Source organism: Antechinus flavipes, chromosome 4 (genome assembly GCF_016432865.1).
Source record: "Antechinus flavipes isolate AdamAnt ecotype Samford, QLD, Australia chromosome 4, AdamAnt_v2, whole genome shotgun sequence".
Classification (NCBI taxonomy): Eukaryota; Metazoa; Chordata; class Mammalia; order Dasyuromorphia; family Dasyuridae; genus Antechinus; species Antechinus flavipes.
In genome coordinates this window covers 336,909,523-336,936,256 of record NC_067401.1, presented here as the reverse complement: position 1 = coordinate 336,936,256, position 26,734 = coordinate 336,909,523, and the positions used below count along the sequence as shown (strand labels likewise).

The following is a 26,734-nucleotide window of genomic DNA, read 5'->3' as shown; positions in this document are numbered from 1 at the left end:
TGCTTCTGTAATATTTTCCAGCAATTCTTAAGCAGTACATTTTTGGTTAACAATATTCCACAAAGAACATTCTTTGGTAAAGTTAAAAGTTATTTAAAAAGGAAAAGTGGAAGTCCTATGAGGATACTCATAACTCTGAAGGAGTTGTCAGAACTGAAATTGTCCAGACATTCAGATTCTTGACTGAAAGAACTATGGCAGAGGGGTTAAACTGGTATGCCACTGTAAAAAATGAAAATGCCTGACTAAGCAAAAATAAGATTCAGAGTGTATGCTTCTCCTTGTGAGTAAGAAAAGAAGTGCTACAATAGAACAGATGAATACTGTTCTGGGGTCAATAGGTTCTGGGATCAGAAAGACAGTAGGATGTAGCAGAAATGATACTGCATGAGAGATCCTGAGAAGTTATCTTTATTCCTACACCATCTACTTTAAAAGTCACTCTGGCAGTTTATGCTAAAATACTTTAAACCTCAGTTGCCTTATCTTAAAAATGAGAATAATAGTGTTGTATCTTATTGAAGATAAGTGTTTAGACCAGATGATCTCTTGAAGTTCATTCTGGTGCTAATGTATTTGATTTCATAACTACATCTTGATTTTAACACATGAAAGTGATAGATTGGGAAGATTCTAAGTGCCAAAGTCATATTGTTGAGAAGAAAGAAATATAAAAAAAATTTTCCCCTGATTCTAAAACATCAAGGTTCACTATATTTTTAATGGAGTTGGTTTTTTTGGGGGAAAAATTAAACCATGCCCAAATAAATAAATAAACGAGTGAATTAAATAAATGATGGGATTTGTTCTCCTATAGGAGTTTCTTGATGAGAGAATAGAGTAACTATTAAATCAAATTTTGCTCATCTTTATAAGCTTTTGATGCTTTAAAGATAGATCCTTATAGGAATTATAGTCTGTGGTTGAAAGTATGTATAGTATTAAAAGTATATGAAATAGAATGCCTTGTACTACCTAGCATAGTGTCTGGCACATCAGTAGCTGTCTAATGAATGTTTGTTGGGTTGAATCAAATTTTTGAAAGTCAAAAACATTTTTTAAAATTTTTGAACAAGCCCTTTTAATAGCTTATTCAACTTCTTAATGTGTTGGCCCAGAAAGTAAAAAAAAAAATCAAAAAATGATTGAAGGTTAAAGGAAAGAAGATTTTGCTTCAACATGAGGAAAACATGTAATGTAATGGTATGGAATTAGAATGGGCACTTCTCCATCCCATGAAGCAAAGAGAAGAGGTCACATAACAGAGATGTTATGAAAGAGATTTGTACTTTGAGCAGAAGTTGAGCTAGATGTCCTGTGGGGGAACTTCCAATTGTAAAACTCCATTAGTTTGTGATACCTGCTAGCTGTAAATTTCTAAGTTGCATCCCAAGATTCTTCCACCCTTTCTTAAACCACAATAAATATATTCTTCTCTGAACTTGTTTTATATATTAGCTAGTAAGAAAGCCTGTAGAGTAACAAGATTAGAAAAACTATTATTAAATTTCTAGCAGTTGAAGAAAACTAGGAAAATACAATACTTCATATTTATTTGCTGTCCTATGCAATTATATGGAAGGAACCAAGGGTGATTACAGTAGTTATTATTCTGAATATATTTGATATACCTAGAAATTAGTTACTGCGAATCACTCAGCTACAAATAATAAGGACTGAGAAACCAGAAAGTAAGGAAAAAAACAAAAAGCCCAAAGTGATGTTACTAAATCTGGGTAAAAAAGTTCATGAATCCTATTCAGCAAACAATCCTTGGTATTCATCTGGGTCCTTTTTTACTCTAACTTTATCCACAGCTACTACAAAACTAATGAGAAGAGTTCTAAATTCACAGATTAGAATAAGTAAATTAGAAGAATAGGTTAAGTAGACACATTAGTAATATTGAAATATAATAGTTGGGAAGAGAAGGGTAAGAATTCAAAAACAAAGGAATATGGGGAGGTCATTCATTGTGACTTAAAATAACTTTATGTGTTAGTATATTAGAGCCTAGTTCAATAATTAATATTTATAATGATCTTGAATCATCAAGAAAAGGTTAAACTATATTCAATATGTGCCTTTTAAGAAGACAGGGCATTATATGATTTTTAAAATATTTTTGTACCAAATAGCTAAAAGGCAAGTTTTGGTACTTTAAAAAATCAAGCATTTATTGAATGTCTCCGATGTGCGAAGCATTGTACTAAGCATTTTAAAATATTATCTCATTGAAATCTTCATAATAACCTGGGAGATAACTGTTTTTATTAGCCCCATTTTATAGTTGAGGAAGGCAAATAGAAGTAAAGTGATTTGCTCAAGGATACCAGCTACTAAGTATTTGAGGCTGGATTTGAATTCAGAACTTTGGGGCTCCAAGCCTAAGACTCTATTCACTGAGTCACTTAGCTGCCCCTTAAAATGCTTAACCTTCAACTTGTCATTTTTTTTCTTTAAGTTTTCAGATGCCTGCAATTTTAATCTATTTTCTCATAAATTTAAGCCTCTTTACTATCTTTATTATGTTCAGCTCTGTCATTTATACTTATTGTTAATTTTTAAGCTTTAATTTATTTCAGAAAACTTACAAAGTACATAAGGAACAAAAAATCTCCACACCAAAATTGAAACCATTCTACTAGTCATAATCTATCATTAATTCCCTAAGATTCTAGGTTCCATCCACTAAAATTCTAGTTTTCAGCCATTTACATCCAAACAAAAAGAGAAAGAAAGGTTTCATGTACAAGGTGATATCTCAACTGAGCCCTGACACAAACTAAAGACTGTTAAGATTCAGAATTCAAAAAGGAGTGCATTCCAGGTATAGGAGTTGTCTATGGAAAGATATAAAGACTAGAGATGGGATGAGTTATCACTGAAAAAAAATCCTTCCATGGGAATCTTCTAGTAATGAACCTTTCCAACTTTAATGAGATTTGTCCTTAGATAACTAACACATGATCTGCTGTGTGGCCTATGAAACTGGTCATGCTTTGGAGACAGTTGACCATTCTCTGTCCATAGGATTTGCTCTGCGTATGAATGAAAGAATGATAGCACATTCTAAATTTTGTCATTGTAGAAAGCACTGTTAATGGTTGAGGCCACTGAAGTTCCATTGGCCTTGTAAAGTCTCGTTCTGAATCTCTAGACTTAGAAATGCCATCATTCCTACCTCTAGTCTCATTACATGTTTATAGAAAGTACCCAAACAAATGTTCACTCACACAAGCATGATCTGAAGAACTATGTGCTTCCACTTCATCACCACTCTCAGATATTAGTTTAGGTCAAGATCTGGGAAGGGAAACCACACACATAATCATAGGAAATTGGTTTTATCCAGATGTAGACCTGTTTGGACAAGCATCAAAGCAATTTATATCAAAGCAATTTCATTTTCAATCACCCATTTCCTTTTTTAATGAATAATACTTTTAGATCCATAACCATGGTCAGAGGCAATATGGCATATTAGAAACATTGAATTTTGTATCAAAAGGCTTGAATCCCACCTCTGGCCCTTCAAATTTAAGTAATTTGCTTTACTTTTTACTTCAATTTCTTCATCTATAAAATGAGGGAGTTGGACTCTGAAGCCTTTTTAAGCTCTAAATGTCTATAATAAAGCTTAAAGTGAAGATCCCATCCCTACTAATTTAAGTAAGGAAAACGAAATTCACCAAATCGCTAAATGAAAAAAAGAAGACACGCCTCTACTTGAAACCAAGACATAAAGATCTGAAATAAACCTTATTGCTGTTCTGGTTTAGCACAATAACATTCTGTTATTTAAAGATAAGATCTTGACTTTAAGGGTGAAATAATTTTCTGCTGTACCATGTGTACTAAAATGTATGGAAAGAAAAAAGAACAGAAGAAAAGAAGGAAGGAAAAAAGGAGGGAAGGCAGGAAGGAGGGAAGGAGGGAAAGAGGGAAGGCAGGAAGAAAGGAAGGAAGGAAGAAAGGAAGGAAGGAAAAAAGCAGGGAAAAGAAAGAGAGGGAGAGACAGAGGCAGGGAGATATATAACTTCTATGACATTCAAGTATGACTAAATGAAAACTACAGCAAGAAAATAATAGACCAGATACAAATGGGAGTTTTCTAATTATCAAAAAATTGATTTCTCTCTAGAACCAAATGAGCATACCATCTATATTATTGTGAATATACATAATAATGGACACTGATTAATTGTTATATAATTAAGACTCTTTTAGATTTCCCATTCTCATTAAATGAAAAATGTTCACCTACTATTACCCATGATTTTTGATCATAAGGCTTTATCTGAAAAATGTATTGAATTGGCATTCTATCAAAGCTAAAAATGGAAATTATTGATAGCTAGCTTTTAAACCATGCTTTAAGGTTTGCAAAGTATTTTACATATGCTACCTCATTTGATAGACTATATCAACTTTCATTTTCAATCATTCATGGAATATTAAATCAATTAAATGTATTTTCTATTGAACTCCATTTTTATTTACTGAGATAGGAAAACATTGTGCTAAGTGCTGTGATATCACAAAAAGAGAACTTAGATTTGGTCCCCTGTTATGGAGGATCATATAATCTCATTGAGGAGGCAAGGCTTACACATAAGGGATGATTAAATAACAATCTATAGTCATATGTGCCAAATGAATGGCATTGGTGAGAAATGTTTTAAAAAAATTTAGAGAAAAAAAATAATTTGGGTGAGAATGGTCAAAAAGGTACTCTGAAAGAGGCAGTAGATAGAATGTTGAACCTGGAATCAGGAAAACTTGAATTCAAATCTTGATCCATATATTTATTAGCTCAGTCCCTGAGAACAAGTCATTTAACTTATATACCTAAGTTTCTTCATTTGTAAAATAGGAATAATAGCAGCACCTACTTTAAAGGGCTATGATTTTGACATGATCCACTAGTTGTGGGAAAGCACTGCAATATTATAAGCATGGAAGTCACATGATAAGTATAATGTTTTAGGAATATTATTGTAATCACTGGAAGAAGGGAGATCGAATAAAATATTCTGATAATTAATTGAGATATGAAGAAATAAAAACCTAGATTGGAGTAATAAAAGAATAAAGGAAGGTCAGACAATTGGACTTAACTATTTTAAAGACCCTTAATTTCATCCATGGAAGTAATTCCTCAAGCAACATACAACAATGAAGCCTCTTCAATTTAGTGTATAATCTCTGAGTTGTGGCTGGAGCCTAAAAGTTAAATACCCCATCGTCAATAAGTGAGTGATAGACAAAGAGATAGTAGGAAGAGGTCTATGATGATATAGGATCATAGAAAACAAGGAAAAAATTTCAAGGAAGGGATAGTGGTGACAATAGTCTCATTGATAAATGTCAAAGACCAAGGAGAATGAGAACAGAGAATAAAATCAAAAAGTCCTTGCTAACTTTTGAGGATTTTGCTTTAGTGAGAAAAGGAGGGGAAGGGCAGAAAAACCATCTTGATAAGGAATCGAGGAAAGCAGGTATTGAGGAGGAGATATTGAGTTGTTTTTTTTTTTTTTTTTAAAAATGAGTTCCTTAAAAAATGTCTTTGGCTAAAGGAACATAGAAGGGATAAATGAAGATTGTTCCCTGCCCATTCCACAAAAGGGAAGGACTGTTAAATTGGAGAAAGAGGTGAGGTAGACAGTAGGAGAGAAGGAGGAGATAAGTGTGGGAGTACAGTCCCACAGGAGTCAGAAAGGAATTTGGAGTTGATTTAGGACACAATGAAAAAGTTAGTTTTAGGGATATGGCTTACTCTAAATCATCAATGGAGGATAAAGGGATAGTTGTAGAGAAAAAAAAATTATATTAAGCTGAACAGGGCAAATGAATTAGTTTAATCAGTTTTGTTGCCTGAATGCGATCAGTCTCTCTGCCCTTTTCTTAACCAGAGGTGTAAACCAGAGACAGAAAGCCCCCAGTATAAATTAAGAGAGTTTATAAGAATAGGAATGATAAGAGGAGCACATTCACCAGTCTCCCTTGACTAGAAAAAGGAAAATAAATAAAGAAGGTATCTGCATGCACATGATTGCTATGTAGAACTTGCCCACAAAAATATCTCATGAACTCTGCTTCCCCTACTCAGCAGCCTGCTGAACATAAACACCAGCTTCCAAGTTTGCAGCAGATAGCTGAGATAACCCTCAGAAGGGTTCCTTAAACCAGATACTGAACTCCAAGAGCTGTACTGATATATTTGGGTGTTAGTACAAATACACAACTTCACTTTCCACTTCCTAAGGTTTTAAAGAGGAAAAGTTTCATTTCCCAGTGTTCTTTCCTTGGGTGTAGCTGCTTCTATCCATCATTGATCAATTGAAACTGAGTTAGATCTTCTCTTTGTTGAAGAAATCCACTTCTATCAGAATACATCCTCATATAGTATCATTATCTCCTGGTTCTGCTCATTTCACTCAGCATCAGTTCATGTAAGTCTCTCCAAGCCTCTCTGTATTCATCCTGCTGATCATTTCTTACAGAGCAATAATATTCCATAACATTCATGTACCACATTTTACCCAACCATTCTCCAATGGATGGGCATCCATTCATTTTCCAGTTTCTAATCACTACACCAGGGTTGCCACAAACATTTTGGCCTGTAATTTTAATGGTGTTCATACATCCTTTCTTAAGATAGAGATCACAACTCTTCCATCATGGAAGGAATTCCATAGAAGTCAGCCAGGAAGTGACTCTGGACTTTTGAAGACTAAATCTGCAAAGCAGGAACTCTGATTATTTACTCATATAAGTAAGGATACTAGGACAGATCTGAAGTTAGTCATTTTATTGCCAGAAAGTCTGTTGGCAGATGATGGATTTTTTCTAACCACAAAATACTCGTGATTCATCACTGTTCAAGTTAATTGAATAGGACATGTTTTGTAACAAGTTCAGAATTTTCTTTCAACCTTAAAATTCTCCTTAGTATCCTATTATGTCCATTCTTGTAATAAGTCTAAAATAGTTTTTGTAAATTTTTTTAAAATTATAAAATATAAGAACCTTGAATTCAGGGAGATAGAAATAAACTGGTAAAAAAAAATAGACCTTCTTTCAAACCCTATATATGTTATTTACTACCTGTGTGATTTGGGAAAGTCATTTCATATCTCTGTGCCTCAGTTTCCTTATCTGTAAAGTGAGATAATTATATGATTCCTATAGTGCTTTTATTTTATCAGAACAAATTTTTTGGGGAGAGTTAGAGTTGAGAGTCAAAAAAATGAATAAAAGAAAGAACAGGATAGGTGTCATCTGTATTGATAAAGAAGTCACAAAAGGTTACTACTCTGACAGTGCAAGCTCCAGCTCTGCTTTAAGCAGTTCACTACTAGTGGATTCCAAAATATTTCTTTAAAGTTTTTTGATTAAATTAGAGAGACATGGGTATTAATATATAATTAGACAGAAAAAAGTTGAGACATACTATACTGACATAGATAGATCTTGGGCAAGTCATTTGCTTTCTGGGGCTGGTCTCTGTTTCTTCAAATGTAAAATACAAGGATTGAGACTCCAAGGTCCCTTCTAACTCTACAAAATGAGAATAAGGAAAGCTATTTTCAGAATTCTTATTTGGTTTAAGTGATTATAATTTCCTGGCTTAAATTGGCTTTTCTTGGTACAGTACTAATTTCAAATACATATTTAAGAAAACAATAATTAATAATTCCAGAAATAAGAATCTTGATTTACTCTGAGCTCTAATAGTCTCCTAGAAACAGAAGCTAAGTCATTGAGCTGACATATTAGAGACTTTACAAAATTATTAATGGTACTACTTAAAAATTTTCCCCATCTTAAATAACAATAGCTAGCATTTATGTAGCATTGTAAAAGTCTCAAAGTGTTTCACTCATATTGTTTTATTTGATCTTCCAAAAAAATGTAAGGTAGGTACTGTTAGTACTCTTATTTTACATATGTGAAAACTGAGACAGGTGTTAAATGACTTTCCCGTAGTCATACAGTTATAGTATGGTATCTAAGAGAGGATTTGAATTCGGGTCTTTATGATTTCAAGTCCAATCCTCTACCCTAAATGAGAGGGATTTCAAATATTCAGAAGATGGACTTAAAACATTCGAAGAAATAATTAAAATTAGAAAATTAAGTAGTTACATTATAAGGATTTTGTTTTCCAGATAGACAAGCAAAGACCACTTGGGAATTCCATATAAGTTATTTGGAAATGAACTTTTAAAAGTCTTATTTGGTTTGTATATAAGACATTTCTAGTGAATTAGTAATTAATGAATAACTCATTTATTCATGCATTAATGGTAGTGAATTATTTGCTGACTATGTAGAAAAAAATTATCTACTGGTCTGAATGTTATTTATGCATGATAATTAATTATTTAGTAGATCTATAAAGTTTTTCAAACTATCTAGAAAAACAGGAAAGGAATATTCTTATCATCTGAAAAAACTTTACTCTAGAAAAACAATTGATTGTTTCAGCTCACACATTTTTATTATAGATTCATTCATTCATTCCACAAACACTGACCATCAACCTTGTTCAGGACTCTGTGACAAGCACTTATAGGAGACCAAAGCTAATTAAAAAGTAGGCCTGTCTTCAGGGAGCTTACAATTTGGCAAATAAAATAAAAAATCTACACAATTGTAACGCAAATTTGATGACCTAAATTAAGGATGAGAATATAACCAAAAAAAAAATTACTAAGAAGTTACAAAGAAGGAGAAATTTTTTTTCCTAAGGAGATAACAGAAGATTTCATGAAGGTGAGAAGTGGTATTCAATGGATAAAAGAATGATTAGAAAACATAGATAGATAAAATGAGGGGAAGGATGTTATAGATTATGTCAAGTTTCAAGTATCTACAAAAAGTGATGAGTAATACAGGAGTTGGAGATAAGGTTTAAAGTTTGATTGAAACAGAGATCATTGAGTGCCTTGAATGCTTGCTTAAGGAGCTTATACCTCAATAGAAATAAAGAATTGTTTATGGGGGATTTTAGTAATAGGATAAGATGTGCTTTATAAAAATTAATCAGTTTGTAGTGTGCAGAAAGATTTGGGGGGGAAGATAGGAATCAGGGAGGCCAATTAGAAGAATATTGTAATAGTAAGAGCAAGAAGTGATATGGTTCTAAATATAGTGATAGCAGTAGAAATGAATTGGAGGTTAACTATTAAGAGAAATTATATATTTTCCACATTAAAACTAGTTTTTGCTACTTTTTTATCTGCTAAGTTTTTGATTTTTTAATTGATTTTAAATCGGATCATATTTTCTCACCATTCAGACAACCAAGTCATGTACATTTCAAAATAGTAGTCAAGGAATTCTACTGAATAAATATGCTGTGATTTGGAAGAAAGAGTACTGCATTTATACTCAGAGGACCTAGATTAATTTAACTCTATTCCTTTCTACTTGTAGTATCTGAGACCAGTCATGTTTCACTTTTGGGTTTCAAAATCTGCATTAAAAATAGTAATAGTAACAATAACAACAATAAATATTAATATAACATATTGAGGTTTGAAAAGAGAACTTCGGACTGTCCTTTAAAAGTCCTACCATCTCTAATTTTATGAGCATATGATACTTTATAAATTATACAAATAATTTAGAGGGTAACTATCAAGACTCTTGCAGGAGAACTCACGCATTTAAGAATTTCTTTACACTTTTACCCAAAATGAAGATACAGAAGTTATTTCAAAGTAAGCCACTAGAAATTAAAGCTCAGTCATAAATGAAAACTGAACATTTCCCAAACTAAAATTGTCAGTAGATAAATACGAATCAATCCACAAAAGTGTATTCTATGCAGCTTTTAATTAACAAATGTGTCAAACAAAGTAAAGAGTTCTAGAATTAAGAAACTCACCTCTACATATTCAGTGACAGCCAGAGGTAGATTGATCAAACACAACCAGGGAATAAAAAGAGCATAGAAGAGACTGAGAAGTAAGGTAAGAATATAAAACCAATAAGAAAGCATATATTTCAATATTCCTTTAATTCTGGTTATAGTAAAATTGTGAGCAGTATGATTTATAAGAATGAGAACCATATTATGAAAATATGTTAATCAATTGTTCTAATCATGAAGCCAGAAATAACAGAAAAAACCAATCTGTATCTATATCTGGCAAGGATATCACATTCTGCCACAAAATAAATGAAACTTGAAGCGAGTCAGCCTACCCATCATCCAGAAGCAGTTTTTAGTCAATATAGAATTTTTGCCAAGTTAGGAAACACCTAACAACATATCTAAACACATACCATATACACTAAAACTCTAACATCAACAGAAACATATTCTTTGCACTGTGTAATGATCCAAAATATGTTTAGACACCAACAATACAAAATAGTGCCTACCTTTCTGGATTATTAGAGAGTGGATCACCCTTGGAGCCAAGAACATCTGGGCTCAGTTCTTGCTTCTGACACATACAAAATGAGTGATTCTAAATGAGTTGCATCACCTCTCAGTGCTTTACGTGACTCAAAAACTATAAATTGTAGAGAAAGAGACAACTTGCACTGAAAAAGAGGATTTCCTGAGTTCACTCTCTACCCATAATTTTTTATCCCTAAACTTAGTAGTTGTGAATGAAAGCTTTTCAAGTATTGTTGAATTGTGAAAATTTATTAACCTTCACAAATCAAAGATGATGATGATGATGATGTTCACAACTCTTCATAATCCATTTTGTCTTTTTTAATTGATTAATTTTTAATACACATTGCTTTGTAAATCATGTTGGGAGAGAAAAATCAGAACAAAAGAGAGTTTTGTTCTCCCCCTCCCATGGGAGAGGGGGAAAAAACAGAAAAAAAGAAGTGAACATAGCATGTGTTGATTTACATTCAATCTCCATAGTTCTTTTTCTGGATGCAGATGGCATTTTCTATCCAAAGATTATTGGGATTGTCATGAATCACTGAACCACTGAGAACCAAGTCTCATAGCTGGTCATCATACATTCTTGCTGTTATTGTGGACAATGTATACCTGGTTCTGGTTGTTTTGCTAAGCATCAGTACGTATAAATCTTTTCAGGCCTTTCTAAAATCAGCTTGTTCATCATTTTTATAGAACAACAATATTTCATTACCTTCATATATCATAACTTATTGAGCCATTCTCCAATTGTTGTGACCACAAAAAGAGATACTACCAACATTTTTGCATATGTGGATCTTTTCCCCTCCTTTACAATTTCTTTAGAATACAGAACCAGTAGTGATACTGCTGGGTCATAGTATATCCAGAGTTTATATGCCTTGAGGCATAGTTCCAAATTGCTCTCCAGAATGATTGGATCATTTCACAACTCTACTAACAATGCATTCATGTCCCAGTTTTGCAAATTTATCATTATCTTTTTCTGTCATTTTAGCCAGTCTGAGAGGTGTGATGTGGTACCTCAGAGCTGTTTTAATTAGCATTTCTCTAATCAATAATGATTTAGAACATTTTATCACATGATTATAGTTAGCTTTAATTTTGTCATCTGAATATTTTCTGTTAATATCTGTAGACCATTTATCAATTAGGGAATGACTTGTATACTTGTAAATTTAACACAATTCTTTATATATTTTAGAAATAAGACTTTTATCAGAAACACTGGCTGAAAATAATATTTTCCCCAGCTTTGTACTTCCCTTTTAATCTTTTATTTATTTATAAAATGAGGAAACTGAGGCAGAGTTAAGTGATTTACCCAGAGTCACACAGCTAATATATGATTGAAACCAAATTTGAACTCAGGAAGATAAATATTCCTAATTCCAAGTCCTGTGCTACTATCCTTACAAATAGCTGTAGTAATCATTAGAAAAACATTTCTGCTAATGTCTCTTCCAAATGCACAAAACATTTTTAGGAATGAGAAGTATAAATAAAAAATTACACAAACTAGTATAATAGTGATGTCAACATTCTTCTCTCTTTGCATAGCTGTTCTGGACTGGAACCATAAAAGTATGACTATATTTCAGCTATCCTGTCAGTCTGGCAGACATGTATATGTGAGTGCCCAGCTGCCCTAGTTAAACATCTTACCTCTAAACTCACCATTTCATCTTCTACTGTTAAGTGGTCCTAATGACTTCCTCTCTAGATAAATAAATGCTATATATGATTTTATACACATATCCTACCAAACAGATGTGTATTTCTAACACAAGTTCCATAAAGCTGAATTAGATCTACTATCACGTGTCTATTTTCTTTAACATGCATATTGGCTTCCAAGAAGATGAGTCAATTTCATCAGTTTTTTACAGTCATTAAAAAAAAATCTCTTCAGAGAAGAATTTGCTTTATAAGCAAAATACCAATTACTTTTGTTATGTATCTCTTACTAATGCATGCAAAGTTTCTAGAATTATAAGCAGGAACTTCTCACAGACGGGAAGAGGCAGAGTAGTATAAACACTTCTTTTTGTTGAGGGTGGATATGATATGATAACCAAAATGATTTAAGAAGTGTTTAGTGTGCAGCAAGTGAGTTTCAGTGACAGTAAGAAATGGGGTTCAAACACCAGTGTGGTTTTGAGAAGGAAAGAATATCTGTACTCAGGTCCTAGAATTAAAGAGAAACCATATAGCTGAACTTTCAATCTAAAAATGGCCTCAATTTGAACAAAATGAGAGTAAGATGTCTGTCTTCCTAGAACCCATATCTTAGATAAGAAGGAAACTTTCTCTATTATTTTTAAAGCTATTGACCATGACCTACTTGTGTTAATTATGAGGAAAGGAATGCAAATAATTTTGAAGAAACAAAAAGCAAAGTTGAAATGTATTCCTAAAACCTAGATGGGAAATTGAAGAATTCCATATGGACAGTGATTGTCATTGCATCTGCTAGTTCAAAAGAGATTTGAGAAGAAAAAGAAGCCTATTGAAAGGGAATAACTGTTTAAGATATAAAAGAAAATGATTTGTTTTTTTTTTTCTGTACCACTAATTATGATGATGGATGTCTGGCAAGAGACATTCTCAGGGAACTACTGTGAGTAAACAAGGAAATCCTTAATAATGTGCATAATTTGTAAGGAAGAGTATATAATCCCTAAACATATATTATATTTTATTATTTGTTAGTCACAACAAACTGTGAAGTAGTTAGTGCATTATTATATCTATTTTATAGATAAGAAAATTATCAAATTAATTTTTCTAAAGTACAAATCTGACTTGGTCACATTTATTCAATAAACTTCACTAGCTCCCTATCACCTTTAGGATCAAATATAAAATCCTATGTAAGGCATGTAAAGTCTTTCATAACCTGCCTCACCCCAACCTTTCTAGTTATCTTACACTTTGTAGTTCTGATCTATTCAGCAATCTAGTAACACTGACTTCCTTGCTTTTCCAAAAACAAGACCTTTCATATCTCAGTTCCAGGTATTTTCACTGACTGCTTCCTCTACCCCTCATCCCCATGACTATAACAATCCACCTTATCTTTGCTTCCTCTTCCTAATTTTCCTGGTTTTCTTCAAGTTTCAGTTAACAATCCCAACCTCTACACTAAGGATTTTCCAATCCCTCCTTATCCTGGTGCCTTTTCTCTGTTGATTATCTTCAGTTTATTCTGTTAAGTATTTTTTTTTTTTTTTTTTGCACACAGTTGCTTTCATGCTGCCTCCCCTGGGTGATGAGCTCCTTGACAGGAGACATTTGTGTTTGTTTTTCTTTGTATCTCCAGTGGTTAGTACAATACCTGGCATGTAGTAGATATTGAATAAATCTTTGGTGACTGACTGCCCCAAAGTCACATACTAGCAAGTAGCACAGCTAAGGTTTGAATCCTTTTCTTCCAAATCCAAGTTTAATATTCTATGTCCCATGTCAGGCTGCTGCAACATCAACATTGATACATCCTCAACAAATTTCATTCAATAGTAGAAGACCAAAACTGCAGAACCGGGGTTCAAATCCAAATCTTATTCTAAATTTATGTTTACAAGTATCTAAATTCTCACTTATAGAATGAGACTAAGACTAAGTTTTTTCTCTGTCTTTTATCATTTTGTGCTGATTCAAGTTTTATGATTTCTGATAGCTCTCTGATTTTGAAAACAGAAAATTTTTGGTAACACCAGCTAAACTCCTGAATATTACTTTGTTCTCAACTCTAACAACAGAGCTGAGCAAAAGAAATGGAATATGTTGGAGCATCAGGAAACAAGAAGAAAGATGGCTCTCTGTCTTTCTGTCACTATCTATCTCTCTGTAAGGTCAAACTAAATTCTCTAGTTTTTTCAGAGGAAATAACTAAGGTTCAAAAAAATCAAATGTTTCCCCCAAATAACACCAATATTAAGGAGAGTTGGGGCTCAAACTTTGTGATTCCAGTCCTATGCTATTTTCACTAACCAATAAGAAATAAATATTTGTTTCATGTTTCAATGTACTATTTATATGGAATCATTCTCTCATACCTTAGAGAACTTTGGAGAATGCTTAGAGAAGCTAATTCAGATTCAAAGCACCTATTCAAAACCATAATTCACAAGTTCCCATTGATAACACATTAATTCAAAACAAAAGCACATTTTAATCAAACAGCATAGAAATTATATATCAAAAAAATAGGCTTCCCACCATGCAAAAATGGCTTACACTCTTTCACGTGTTGCTGTGTTACTAGTTGAGAAAAGGTAACCACATAAGACCAGGAAACATGTATAAAAGGGCACCAAACGTGAATGTTGGTAGCCAGGGAGTGTGTTTTAGGGGCAAGTCATACTTCTGACTGTAGAGTTGGCAGTATCCATTAGTGATGTAATCATACTATTAGGCATTATAGTTCTACTAACCTCTGCCTCACTTCTATGTTTCTGTGTACTAATCCTCTTGCCTCCATTGGATATCTCTGCTAGTCTCATTGTTTCCTAGATGGTGGCGTTCAACTCTTAAGATGCATCTCCAGTTCTCTGTTCTAATCTCCTGAGATAAAATGGCTAGAAAACATCTCTAAAGACTTAACAAGAGCAGGCACATTTTTAAAGTAATAGCCATCATGATGAGTCACAACACTCAGCTGGGGAGCCAACAGAAGCCCAAACAATTTCTCAGACTAAGAATAAGTCTTTTCTCTTTCTGTCTTCCATTATGTTGTGCTGATTCAAGTTTTATGATTTCTAACAGCTATCTGACTTAGAAGGTAGAAAATTCGTGGTAACACCAGCTAAACTCCTGGCTATTACTTTGTTCCCAATCCCATTTCAAGTATCTATACATGTCCCTCCCCCCCCCCCCCACACACACACATTTCACATACACACACACACACACACACACACACACACATACTGTGTAGAAGACTGAGGTGTTGAGGATGGTGATGGTTACAAGATTCTCTTTAATTAGCATTAAAAAATAAAACTAGGCACCAGAACAAAAGTCTACTTTCTTATGCATATAGACATATCTACTCATTGTGGCTAGCCTTAAACTTTGATGATCTTACAGGAGTACTTCTTTTTTGGATTCAGTTTTGTTCTATTGAAAACTCCTAAGGAAAGCATTTATTCACTTCAGGATTGTAACCAAAAACAATTATCATATGGATGATATCATCTTCATAATGGCAAAATTAATGATGTATGATATATTTACATTTTAAATATTCATAGCACAGAGTTTGAGAGTTGGATGGAAACTCCAAAATCTTGTAATCCATACCCAAAAGGAATTTTTACTATACCTCTGACAAGTGGTCACTAGGCTGCCTAATGAGGAAAACTACCACCTCTTGAAATGCTTGTATTTGTTAGGAAATTTTTCCTGATATGAATTTGAATCTGCTTCTTTGTGTTTTCAACACTCTGATTTTGGTTCTGCCCTCTGGGACCACTCAAAATAAATCTAATCTTTCTATACAATGGCCCTCCAAATACTTAAAAACAATTATCACATCCTCTTCCCCTGACTGCTCTCTAGGGTAAACATTCCCAATTCTTCAATGAGTATATTTCTATATTTAAATTTGTACATAATTCACTTTTTAGTATTTTATCTAATAAACTTTCTGTAGGTTTCATATCATTTGGGCTCAGAGCTCTTTGCTTTCCTGATTGTCTTCCTGGTTAGACATTCTCCAGTTTATGAGAACTGAACACAAAATTCCAAATGTGATCTAAATAGGACAGACTCAATAGTTTAGGAAAGATGTCTTAGTACTACAGTACTTGGATTCAGATTTTGCCTCTATCACTTCCTATCTATACAGCCACAAGCAATAATCTTCTTTGCCTGGTTTCCTCAATTGTAAAAATGAGTGGATTATACTAAATGACCTGAGAGATATTTCCATCATCAAATCTATTATGCTATGACCTTCATATTCCTGAAAGCTTTGCCTTTCTGATGTAGCCCTTTTAGCTACCTTATTACTGGTGACTCTATTGAATTTACAATTCACTTTAGATCCTTTTTAACCAAGCTGCTTTCTATGATTCTCCTATTTTCTATTTGTGAAGCTATTTTTTTAAGCAGATGTGTTTAAACCTATCTCCACTGAATTATCTTTTTACATCTACTCCAATGCTCTTGCCATGGGCTGAATTAAACATTCATTTAAAATAGTTAATAAATTATAATTACTTAATCAAAGTGAAAGCTAAGATTTTAGAAAAATTTAAGGCTTAGAAAGTGGGAGGGGGTTGTTTGTTTTGCTGAGGCAATTGGGATTAAGTGACTTGCCCAAGGTTACACTGCTAGGAAGTATTGAGTGTCTAAGGCCAGATTTAAACTCAGATCCTCCAGACTTCAGGGCTGGTCCTCTATCCACTACACCACCTAGCAGCCCCTTGGAAAGTGGTTTGCATTTATCATCTATCTCATTTTATTCCTGCAATGACACTGGAAGATGGATGCTATTATTATTCCTATTTTACACATGAGGAAACTGAGACAGGCAGAGGTTTAGTAACTTTTGCAACTAGAAAATGTCAAAGGCAGATTTCTAACTCAGATCTCCCTGATTCCAAGTCTGGCACTCTACATATTCTACAACCTAGCTACATGTAGCAGTGGTAATAATAAATAAATTTATGATTATTTAAAGTCATGATATAAGATTAGTTCAATAACTTTATCAGAGCAGCTTTAAATACGGTGAATTAATACTTATTTTTAATGGCATCTCATCACCGTGTCTTTTGATAAAAATCTAGTCATTCTGTATCTCCTTTGGAATCATTAAATGCTGAAGTCTCATTTTCCTAAGAAGCTTAAGGCCATATTTGACATGTGATTTAATCTGACAAATCACTGCCTGAGTGAGGCACTGGACAAGGTTTAGAAATAAACTGTTATTCTTCTCCATCCTAAATTGGTTACTCTCAGGTCAGAGTTAAGAGGAATGACAGGAAATAGGAAATGGGAAATTAACAACTCAAGATTTAGAATCAATTTTGTCATTACAAATTATAGTACAGCTATAGAAATTTAATTTTAAATTCCCCCAAAGTAGTGAACCTTTATACCTTGTACCAAGGCAAACCAATTCACATAAATGCATGGAAAAATCAACCTGGAATGTGTTGATGCTGAACTTTGAGGATAGGTTAATGCAATATAAAGACAAAATCTGTGGTCCAGGTTAGAGAAGTAGAGGGTTAGGCAAATCAAAGCTATACTAGTTATAGTATAGGTAAGATAAGGTATAAATCATAGGTAAAGGCAAGAAACCTTCCTTCTCTCTTTTCATGGGTTCTTCACACAGAATGTGATTTTGCAGGATGACAGATAAAAATTGTGTCCAGAAATTAATTCATTCAACCCATCATATGAGGAATATAGGGATAGAGGGAAAATGATATCCTTGCCCTTGAGATGTTTACAATGTAGTAAGGGCAATAAAATGTGAACACAAATATCTATGATACAAAAGAAAATGAGACATGGGAAGCCCAAAGCACTGCTGGAGTTGAGACAAAAGACCAAAGATAGTGATTTCAGTCATCAGCATAAAGAAAAGGATTGTAGCCATGGAAATAAATGGGCTCTCTTAGAAAGTTCAAGCTGAAAGGGACCTTAGATATCTATTTTAACCTCTCATTTTTCTTGAAAACAGCTAGATGGCACAGTGGAGAGAATGCTGGACCTGGAGTAGGAAGACTCATCTCCCTGAATTCAAATCTGGCCTCAGTCACTTAAGTTGCATGGACAAGTCACTTAACTCTGTTTGCCTCAGTTTCCTCATACGTACAATGAGTTGAAGAAGGAAATAGCACACCACTCCAGTATTTTTGCCAAAAAAATTCCCAGCGACGTCACAAAAAGTCAGTCACAATTGAATAACCACAGCAGCAGTAGCAACAACAATACCAAAGTACTTGAAAGTATTAAATCTACATCTGGCTATTTTTATTAATGTAATGTTACGAAACATTCATAGATTCACAGATTGTATAGGAACATCAAGGTTATCTGGCCTCACACTCTCATTTTATAATTAAGAAAACTCAAATTGAGAGCATATCAAGCTCTTTGTAATTAGCTGGCAACCTCCTGACTCTTTTTTGTACTTCCTATGGAACCTTTGCTTGCTGGGTCAGTGTGTACCTAAACATCCAGCCTACTGAAAATCAATTCATTTCAGAAATCATATTAACATATCCTCTTTGAATAATGTCATTGTAAAAGAAAGTAACAATCGTTTTTTGTTCTTCTGAAAAAGTTGTAAAGTGAAATCTACAGAAAGTCTATTTGAACAAAAACTTCAAATGAATCATGCATGAATTTTAATTATATGAAAACCCTCAATATCTATTTCTCCACGATGGCCTTCATAAAGGCACTTACATATTTTTCCCTACTGTGCTCATTGACTCCATTCTAGTTTGCAAATCTAAAGATGTTGTATTTGCACATTAACAATGTCTTGGAGGCAGAATGATATAGTCAAAAAAGTATTGGCTCTAGAGTGATTGATGGTTTTTTTTTAAAGTTATTTTCTATTCTTCATGATCCCATTTGAGGTTTTCTTGGCAAAGAAACTGGAATGGTTTGCCTTTTCCTTCTCCATTTTTTTTTAACAAATGAGGCAAATGAGGCAAACTTTGTTAAGTAACTTGCCCAGAATCTAATAAGCCTTTAAGGCCAGATTTGAAATCAGGAAGAAAAGTCTTTGTGATTCCAGGTCTGGCACTCTTTCCATTACAGTGCCCTCTAGCTGCCCAGTCCAACGAGTTCTAAACCTAATTGTTACTTACTGCTTGTATTACTTTGGGCGTGTTACTTAACCTCTGTATCCTTATTTATAATATGAGAGAGTTGAACCAAATGACCTCTGAAATCATCTGTAGTTCTAGGTCTATGGTACACTCATCCACTTTTAAGAATTAGTTATACTCATACCCAGCAGATAGACTTCCATAAAATAGGTAAAATTCTTTATATTACCTCTCTATTTTACAAGAAATAAAGAAAAGAGATAGAAATTATAAAGTACCATATCTGACCTAAATGCACAGATGCAATAAATTATTTTTTAAACATGCCAAGTGAACTAGGATCCAGACATAAGACATGGACATTCTTTGAAAGAGATCCCTTCCTTCAACTAGTTGTTGTTATTTTTAAATGCATGTTGATGATATACTACCTAGGAGAGGAAACAAAGGGGGCAAGAGAGGTTGAGGGTGAAGGAAGAATAAAAGAAATTACATGAAGGGTACCTGACTGGGGAATTAGAGAGAGCAAGCATGAAACAATTAGAACAATATGAAGCTGCCTTTTATAGTACTCCAAGGACAGTCAATAGAAAGTACCACTTCTATTGTATCTTTATGAAATTCTATAACATTCTTATGTCTACAATGGATAGTTTGAGCACTAATATTAGCAAGACTTTCAGACTATTATTATTCTCATTTCTGACATTTAAGGCTTCCTGAATATCACAGACTCTTTAGTTGAGTTTCTATAATGAAAAATAGGCTTAAGTAAAACAGAATTGCTCATGGCCAATTCTGATATATAACAAAGAAGAAAAATTACAAAGAAATCTAGCTAAGAGATTTTTCCTTACTATAAACTCATTCATCATATCTCTTATTCCTCCACATAAATGTTTCTTTTTCAATTATACATCATTGACATGAACACAGCTGGAGGGTAAGCTACTGTTGCTAATAATTCAGCTTCTACAGGGGAAACAAAAGATGCTGTTTCTTTTAGGACACAAAAAATATTGTTTCAATTTTATCATCTCAGAAACAAATTTTCCAATGTTTTAGATCTGCCCTGATGGCAAAGACCAAGCCTCAAGAAGCTAAGATAGTATTCAAATGATTAACTTTATATTAAATATATTAAAACAGCTACATTAATTTATGAATATGTTAATTGTAAATTAAATATTAACACATTTTAAAGTTATCTCTATACTCCAACCAATGAATCTTACAGACATTTTTCAAGTCTAATGTTTTTCACCATTCAAACCAGTATTTGTTTTCTTGTTCAAAGCCCCCTGCAGCTGCATTTCTCTCTGACCTAGCTTGAATGTAATACTATTTCTAACACCACCATATTTAAAACACGAAAACTTTTCTTTTTATCAAATTAATTTCCTTTCATAATTTTAGCTCTTTTTTGCCTTTTATTACTTAGATTACTTTTTTGTCCCCAAAGTATTCCATTAAAAACAGTGTGGGTGTAGTGAAAAGAAAAGTAAAGGAATCAACAGATTAGTTATGTGCCCTTCAAATTATTAAGCCTACTTTCTGGACTCCTGTTTCTTCAGTCGTAAAATGGTATCTTAAATATGTGGGGGACAGGGATGAGGTTTACTAGATAACATTTAGGGTTGCTCACAATTCTAAAGTTCTGTGATCTGAGAAACTGGATTGGAGATATGAACAAATGATTTTCTGATAAAAGCTGAAGTCTATATTTGTTCATTTTCCTTTAAACAAAACTTGGGCATTTCAATCTTGCCAATTTAATGATACCATTTAAGATGTGTTTTTTAAAAATGTAATTTGTTTGACTCAACATTGTGGTTGCCATAGTAATAATTAAGATTTTTTTATATGAATAGAAATATGTTAATATTGTGAGCATAATGATAAGCTTTGGTTTTAAATAGTCCACATTAAAAAACTAAAAAAGAAAATATGTTATTTTGAGAGATCAACTCCATTCAGTAAAACAAATTTAATTTACAGAATGGGAAATTAGACATTTAAAGCATGATGATAGTTAAAACATGCCAGTCATCTAAAATCAGTAGTAAGCCATCTGGCTAACTATATTTATTTCAATATAGATTTTTATATATTTGTAGCTCGTGCATAATGAAGCTAGTAGCAAAAAGACAGCAGCATCATAAATTTAATTCTGGAGAAAACCTCATTTGTGGTTTATGGTTTAAATATGTGTAAAAACCTTTCTAAATACTTACCATATATTTCATATATGTGTTTTCTCAGTCTTATGAGAAAAGATTATCAAAAAGAACATTCTTTGTAGGTTTTCCCTAAGCCCTTTCCTACTTTGAAACAGCGAGTGCTGCCCCAGAAACTTCTTTGAGAAAAATATATTTTTTAAAAAAGACCTTGGGACAGATAGATGGCACAGTGGATAGAGCACCACCCCTGTCAGGGATGTCAGGAGGACCTGAAATCAAATCTAACCTCAGATACTTAACATTTTCTAGGTATGTGATCCTGAGCAAGTCACTTAACCCCAATTGGATCACACATAAAAAGATCTTTTCTGGACAACCACTCTGTAGGGTAGAGGTAAAGAAATTTGTTAGTACTTACTTTTCTCCCTCCCCCTTTATCTTCCTTCAACATCTAATAGCTTGCACATTTCCTTTCCTTTGACATTTCCTTCCTTTTTACATGCCCTGTAGGGGGATGAGGAGGATAGGAGAAAAGGTGCAGAGAAGTTACCTCTGTTTTTCAGTGCCTCTCCTAACCTGTAGGGTATCTGAAGTTTTTTTTTTTCTTGGACCAAACATTCTGAAGTCCCAATCTGATGTTTGGTGTGATAATAATAATAATGTACATCTATTCAAAGACACACTTTACCATCATAAAGAACTCAGTTGTGATTATTGATAATGGGAGTATGACTATATAGGAATAAACACACTCTTGTATTTGATTTTATATATATATTTCACCTGTCCCTTCACTCTATTATTCCATTTGTTTTTCCAAAAACCCTAGGAGATAAGATGTTACTATTCTCACTTTACAGATTAAAACAAGTAAAACAAAGCAAAAGGTCTGAGAGAATAGATCATTTGCCTAGACAGCTATAAATTTGAGCACAGTATTATAAATTATCTCCCTCTTCTCCTCTCTTTCCTTCATTCTTTCTTGCAAAAAACCTTCCTTAAACTTCTCTAATGAGAACTTGCAAAAAAAAATTTGTCAAGGGATTTTGATTATTTTAGCAAACAGAGGAAGAAAGCTAGAGAATCAGAGCTGAACCAACATTCACTATTAGAAACATTATTAGATGACCAAGTTTGGGCCTAAAGACATATATAGAAAAGTATAAAGAAAGGCATATACTATGTACCATCCTCCCCCCTTCATTACAGAGCTGGAGGACTCTGAGTTTATACTACTGAATATAGTGTCAGATGTGGTCTGTGTGTTGGTTGTCTTTGCTGAACTATCTTCCTTCTTTTAAAAATCTTTGTTGCTAAGTAAGTCTTACTGGTTAAGGAAAGAAGAATAATATATTTTGAAATAAATGAAACAAAATCAACTAGCCTCAATAAAAAGTATTAGTATAAGTAATGGTACTATTGGTAATAATCTTACTATAATAATATTACAAGTTTTTTTTTAAGTATCCTATCAGGTAAGATAGTTGAAATTAAATATCATTTTGTGGGGCAAAAATAAATTGCACCCCAGTTACAACAGAGAAAGGTAACTGCCCAGAACTTATCTAACTGGAGAAACTGAGACAATGTTGTCAACTACAAATTTTGATTTTATGGAACAAAATAATGTAAAACTTTAAAATGACAGAATGGAAGAGCCATAGATTAAGAGGTTGTTCTGTAATAATTTGGGGCCTTATATTAGTAAGGGTATATTTTTGGAGCTCTTGAGAACCAAAAGTCCTTATTTTCCTACAACTATTTTACTATGAGTTAATTCATATTTGCAACAATACTAAAAAGATTATGCTTAAAATGTATTGTTTGTGGTCCTTGTCAGTATCATTTTTTAAACCTCCAAACTCACCTAAATTGGAAATGTAATTAAAAGCCAGCAAGTTACAATAAACAATCTACATTTTTGTTAACCTTTCAGTATTCCTATCTTTTAGGGTACTAATACTGTTTGATAGCTTCAGTTCCTACTGATTCAACACTCCAGTTTCACATTTAATTGCTTCCATCACATATTGAAATTAAAAATTTACACAATAATTCTGCTGTACATTTGAATGGAATAGCAAGTTGTATCAGAACAGATTTGAAGTTTCATTTACAATCATCTTTCTTATTGAACTGTTACAGAAATGCTTGTTTTGTTCCATAAATTAAACTTAAAACTTAAAAAAGAAAGATTTTGTTGCTATAAAATAATAGCTGTCAACATTTCATGTTATATTGTCAACTTTGCTTTATTCTCACAAGTAGAAAGATCTCTGCAGTTACAATGGTTCTTGAGCTTGAGTCAAAATAATGAAATTTAGGACCTAGAATTAGCCATCTGGTGCAAACTCTCCATTTAACAGGTGACTATACTGAGACCCAGAGAAATTAAATAATTTGCTGATGCGACATAATTAGTTCATAATGGCAGAATCAGGACTGGAATGAATTCCTTGACTCAAAGATCAGTGCTCTACCTTCACCCCACATTCTCTTTAATAGAATTTTACTTTTCTTAAAATTTCCATTCTTATACATCTTTCACCAAATACTTGGGAGAAAGATCTTTAAGCCTCAACAGCACTTTCACCATCTTTACAATCTTAGTTGTGATTGTTGATAATGAGATTCTGACTGGAGTCAGGAACAAACAGGGGTTTCAAAAGCTTTTCAAAACTAGGAGTGTTATTTAAAAGTAAGAATTAACAGATATTTATCTCTGGTCTTAATACCAATATGGGGTTTTTAATCAAGAATGTATTATGGAATCCTAGTTACACAACTGTCATTTAACCTGCCCTAAACATCTCAAAGGCACTTCATTATCATAATGTTCTTACATAAAGAAAAGCAACTTTTTTTTACAATATGAATTTCCATAAACAAGACACTCAGTGTTTCTCTTTCATTATCTTTAATAATGGTGAAATGATGAACCTGATTTCCTCCTAATTAGTTTATTTCCCCTTCTCTCCTGCTTTCTATATGCGGCTTTTACTCAGAATATATGTAGAGGGAAGTGGAAAAAGGGAGTAGAAGGTAACCAAGGAAGTTGTCAGCTAGGACATTTTTGCTTATTTGAATTCAGATTTTTGCTTGCGCTTGCCCTTTATGTTTCCCTAGACTATCGGTCATGACACTTGCTTTGCTCGGATTTATCACTCTTCTATGTTCGCAAGAAGCTAGAGCTCTCAGAGCTTCCTCCTCCTCTCAGCCCGACCTTCTCTGGCCACATACTTTGTTAGAAACTCACATTCCTCCCTTGCACCAGTCCAGGAGAAGAATTGAGCACAACTGGAGCACTGAACTGTCCCCGAGAAACTGACAAGAGAAGGCAGGACTGGGCAGAAGAGCAGCGTGGGAGGAAGCTGGGAGGGCAAACATAATATTTAAAAGATAAATCTTCCTTTTTTCAGAAACCTTTTCTCCTACGGACCAAGCAGTCTCTTAAAACAACCAAAAAATTTCATTGTGACAGTGAAAATGATCCAGAACAAAACAAAGTCAGAACTGCCATTGACTAGACAGACTCACATTCTATTAGCCGAGGGTAGGAGAGTGCATAGTAAAATGAAATAAAATAAAAATGCATCCTCAGGCGTTGCCAGTTTTAGCCTGTCAAATTAGTTGCTGGGAAGAAGGGTGTGCAGACCTTGCTAGAGCAAGACCCGGCGGTGGTAAATTGCAACCACAGCTGAGCAGAGACTGGAATCCAACATGTAAACTGCATTCACACAGCCTGGCTGGGGGGTGGCTGAGGGCGGGGTAGGGAGGGAGCGTAGGCAGTGAGGCTGAAATGCGGAGAACGCGCAAACTAGACAGCGGAGAGTGAGTTAGAAACACACACACACATACACACACACACACACACACACACACACACACACACACAGACCCTAGACCCAAACAATATGAAGGCGGAATCCACCCTCCTTCCTCTGCACAACCTGGCCAAGAACACACTGCCTGAGCTCCAGTTTGTGGGTGGGGAAGGGTTTGCTGTTCTCTACTCCCTCCCGCCTACCCGGCACAGTCAACCCAAACCACCGCCACCCTTCTCATCCTCAGTGTGGACAACTGCAAAGGAGGAAGTCCCACGGTTGGTTGCTATGGCATAATGATGCTCTTTGGCTTTCACACCTGGCGAGCTTTAGGGGGAGGGAGTTAGAAGAAGGGGGAAGTCATCCCTGTTGCACTCCATTCCTTGTTCTCTTTCTTACCCTTTCTAACTTTCTCAACCCAGCGTCCCCCTCTCCTTTTTCCTTACCCAAGTACTGCCGCAGGTCGAGCAGGAAGCGAGGGGGTCCCCCGTTGAGCTGATAGAAGAGGGATCCCAAGCAGAAAACGAAAAGGGTGGCCATGCAGAAACCGTAATCCCGGAGGGAGAAGCGCAGGAAAGGCAGCAAGGAGCCGGGGCGTTTCCAGCTGCCCGGCCCCGGAGGGGTTCCTCCCAGGGGGGCCACATGGGTCCAGGGGTCGGTACTGCTGTGGTGCTGCTGTTGCTGCTGCTTCTTCTTCATCGCCTGCTCCGCCGCCTCAAACAGTCTGCCCCTGCCAGAAAAGAGTCACCCATCCGCCTGCGAAGAGGAGAGCTTCGGCCGGGAGGCTGCACATGGGGAAAGACAGGACAAGGAGCGCGAGGAGGGAAGCTCGGAAAGAGAGGGGTCAGGGAAGCTAGGGCACCGCTGAAGTTTGCTGGTGCTATTCAGGAGACTTTCCTCTCCATCGCTGCCGCTGCGCCGCCGCCGCCGCCGCCGCTGCCGCCGCCGCCTTGCCTGCCAAGAGTGTCCCTGCACACTCAGCCTCCGGGGCGCTGCTGCCTTCCTTCCAAGGCTCCTCCGCTCCGTCCTGGGCGCCGAGTTCCAGACCAGCTTCTCTGGCCCTGCCGCTCAGCTCCCCCGCCCGCTCGCTTCTAGCTCCAGCCCCCAGGGCTCGCCTCTAGCGCCAGCGCCAGCGTGTGCCCCCTGCTTTGTGTCGAGTTCAGCGTGTTTTGTCCCTGTTCAGGCTCCTCTAAAGAACAGCAGGGAAGAACAGGAGGCGGACACCATCTCCCTCGCTCCACCTCCTTGACAGGGGTTTTCCTTCTCCTCCTCCTCCTCCTCCTCCTCCTCCTCCTCCTCTTTCACCTCCCCTCCTCTCCCTTCTCACCCGCTCTCCTTCTCTCAGTTTGTGTCTCAGGGTTTCGTTTCGGTGTCACATTACTACCTCGGCGTAGGGGAGTGGGGTAGTCATTTTTGGCAAGTAGGAAGAAACTTTCTTGGGTTTGGGTTTTGTTGTTTTTAGGTTGCCCCCCACACCCCCTTCCCTTCCCCTTCTCTTCA

At 35.0% G+C, this 26,734-nt stretch overlaps 1 protein-coding gene across 1 annotated transcript in view; it reads right to left on the bottom strand.

Moving 5' to 3' along the window:
- Window positions 1-26,513, bottom strand: part of UST (uronyl 2-sulfotransferase) — a 387,714-nt gene extending 361,201 nt beyond the window's left edge. The window contains exon 1 of the mRNA XM_051997919.1: window positions 25,681-26,513. Within this exon, the coding sequence (XP_051853879.1) occupies window positions 25,681-25,933 (253 nt within the window). The 5' untranslated portion in view covers window positions 25,934-26,513. The remainder of the gene's footprint in view (window positions 1-25,680) is intronic.
- Between the last annotated feature and the right edge of the window lie 221 nt (window positions 26,514-26,734).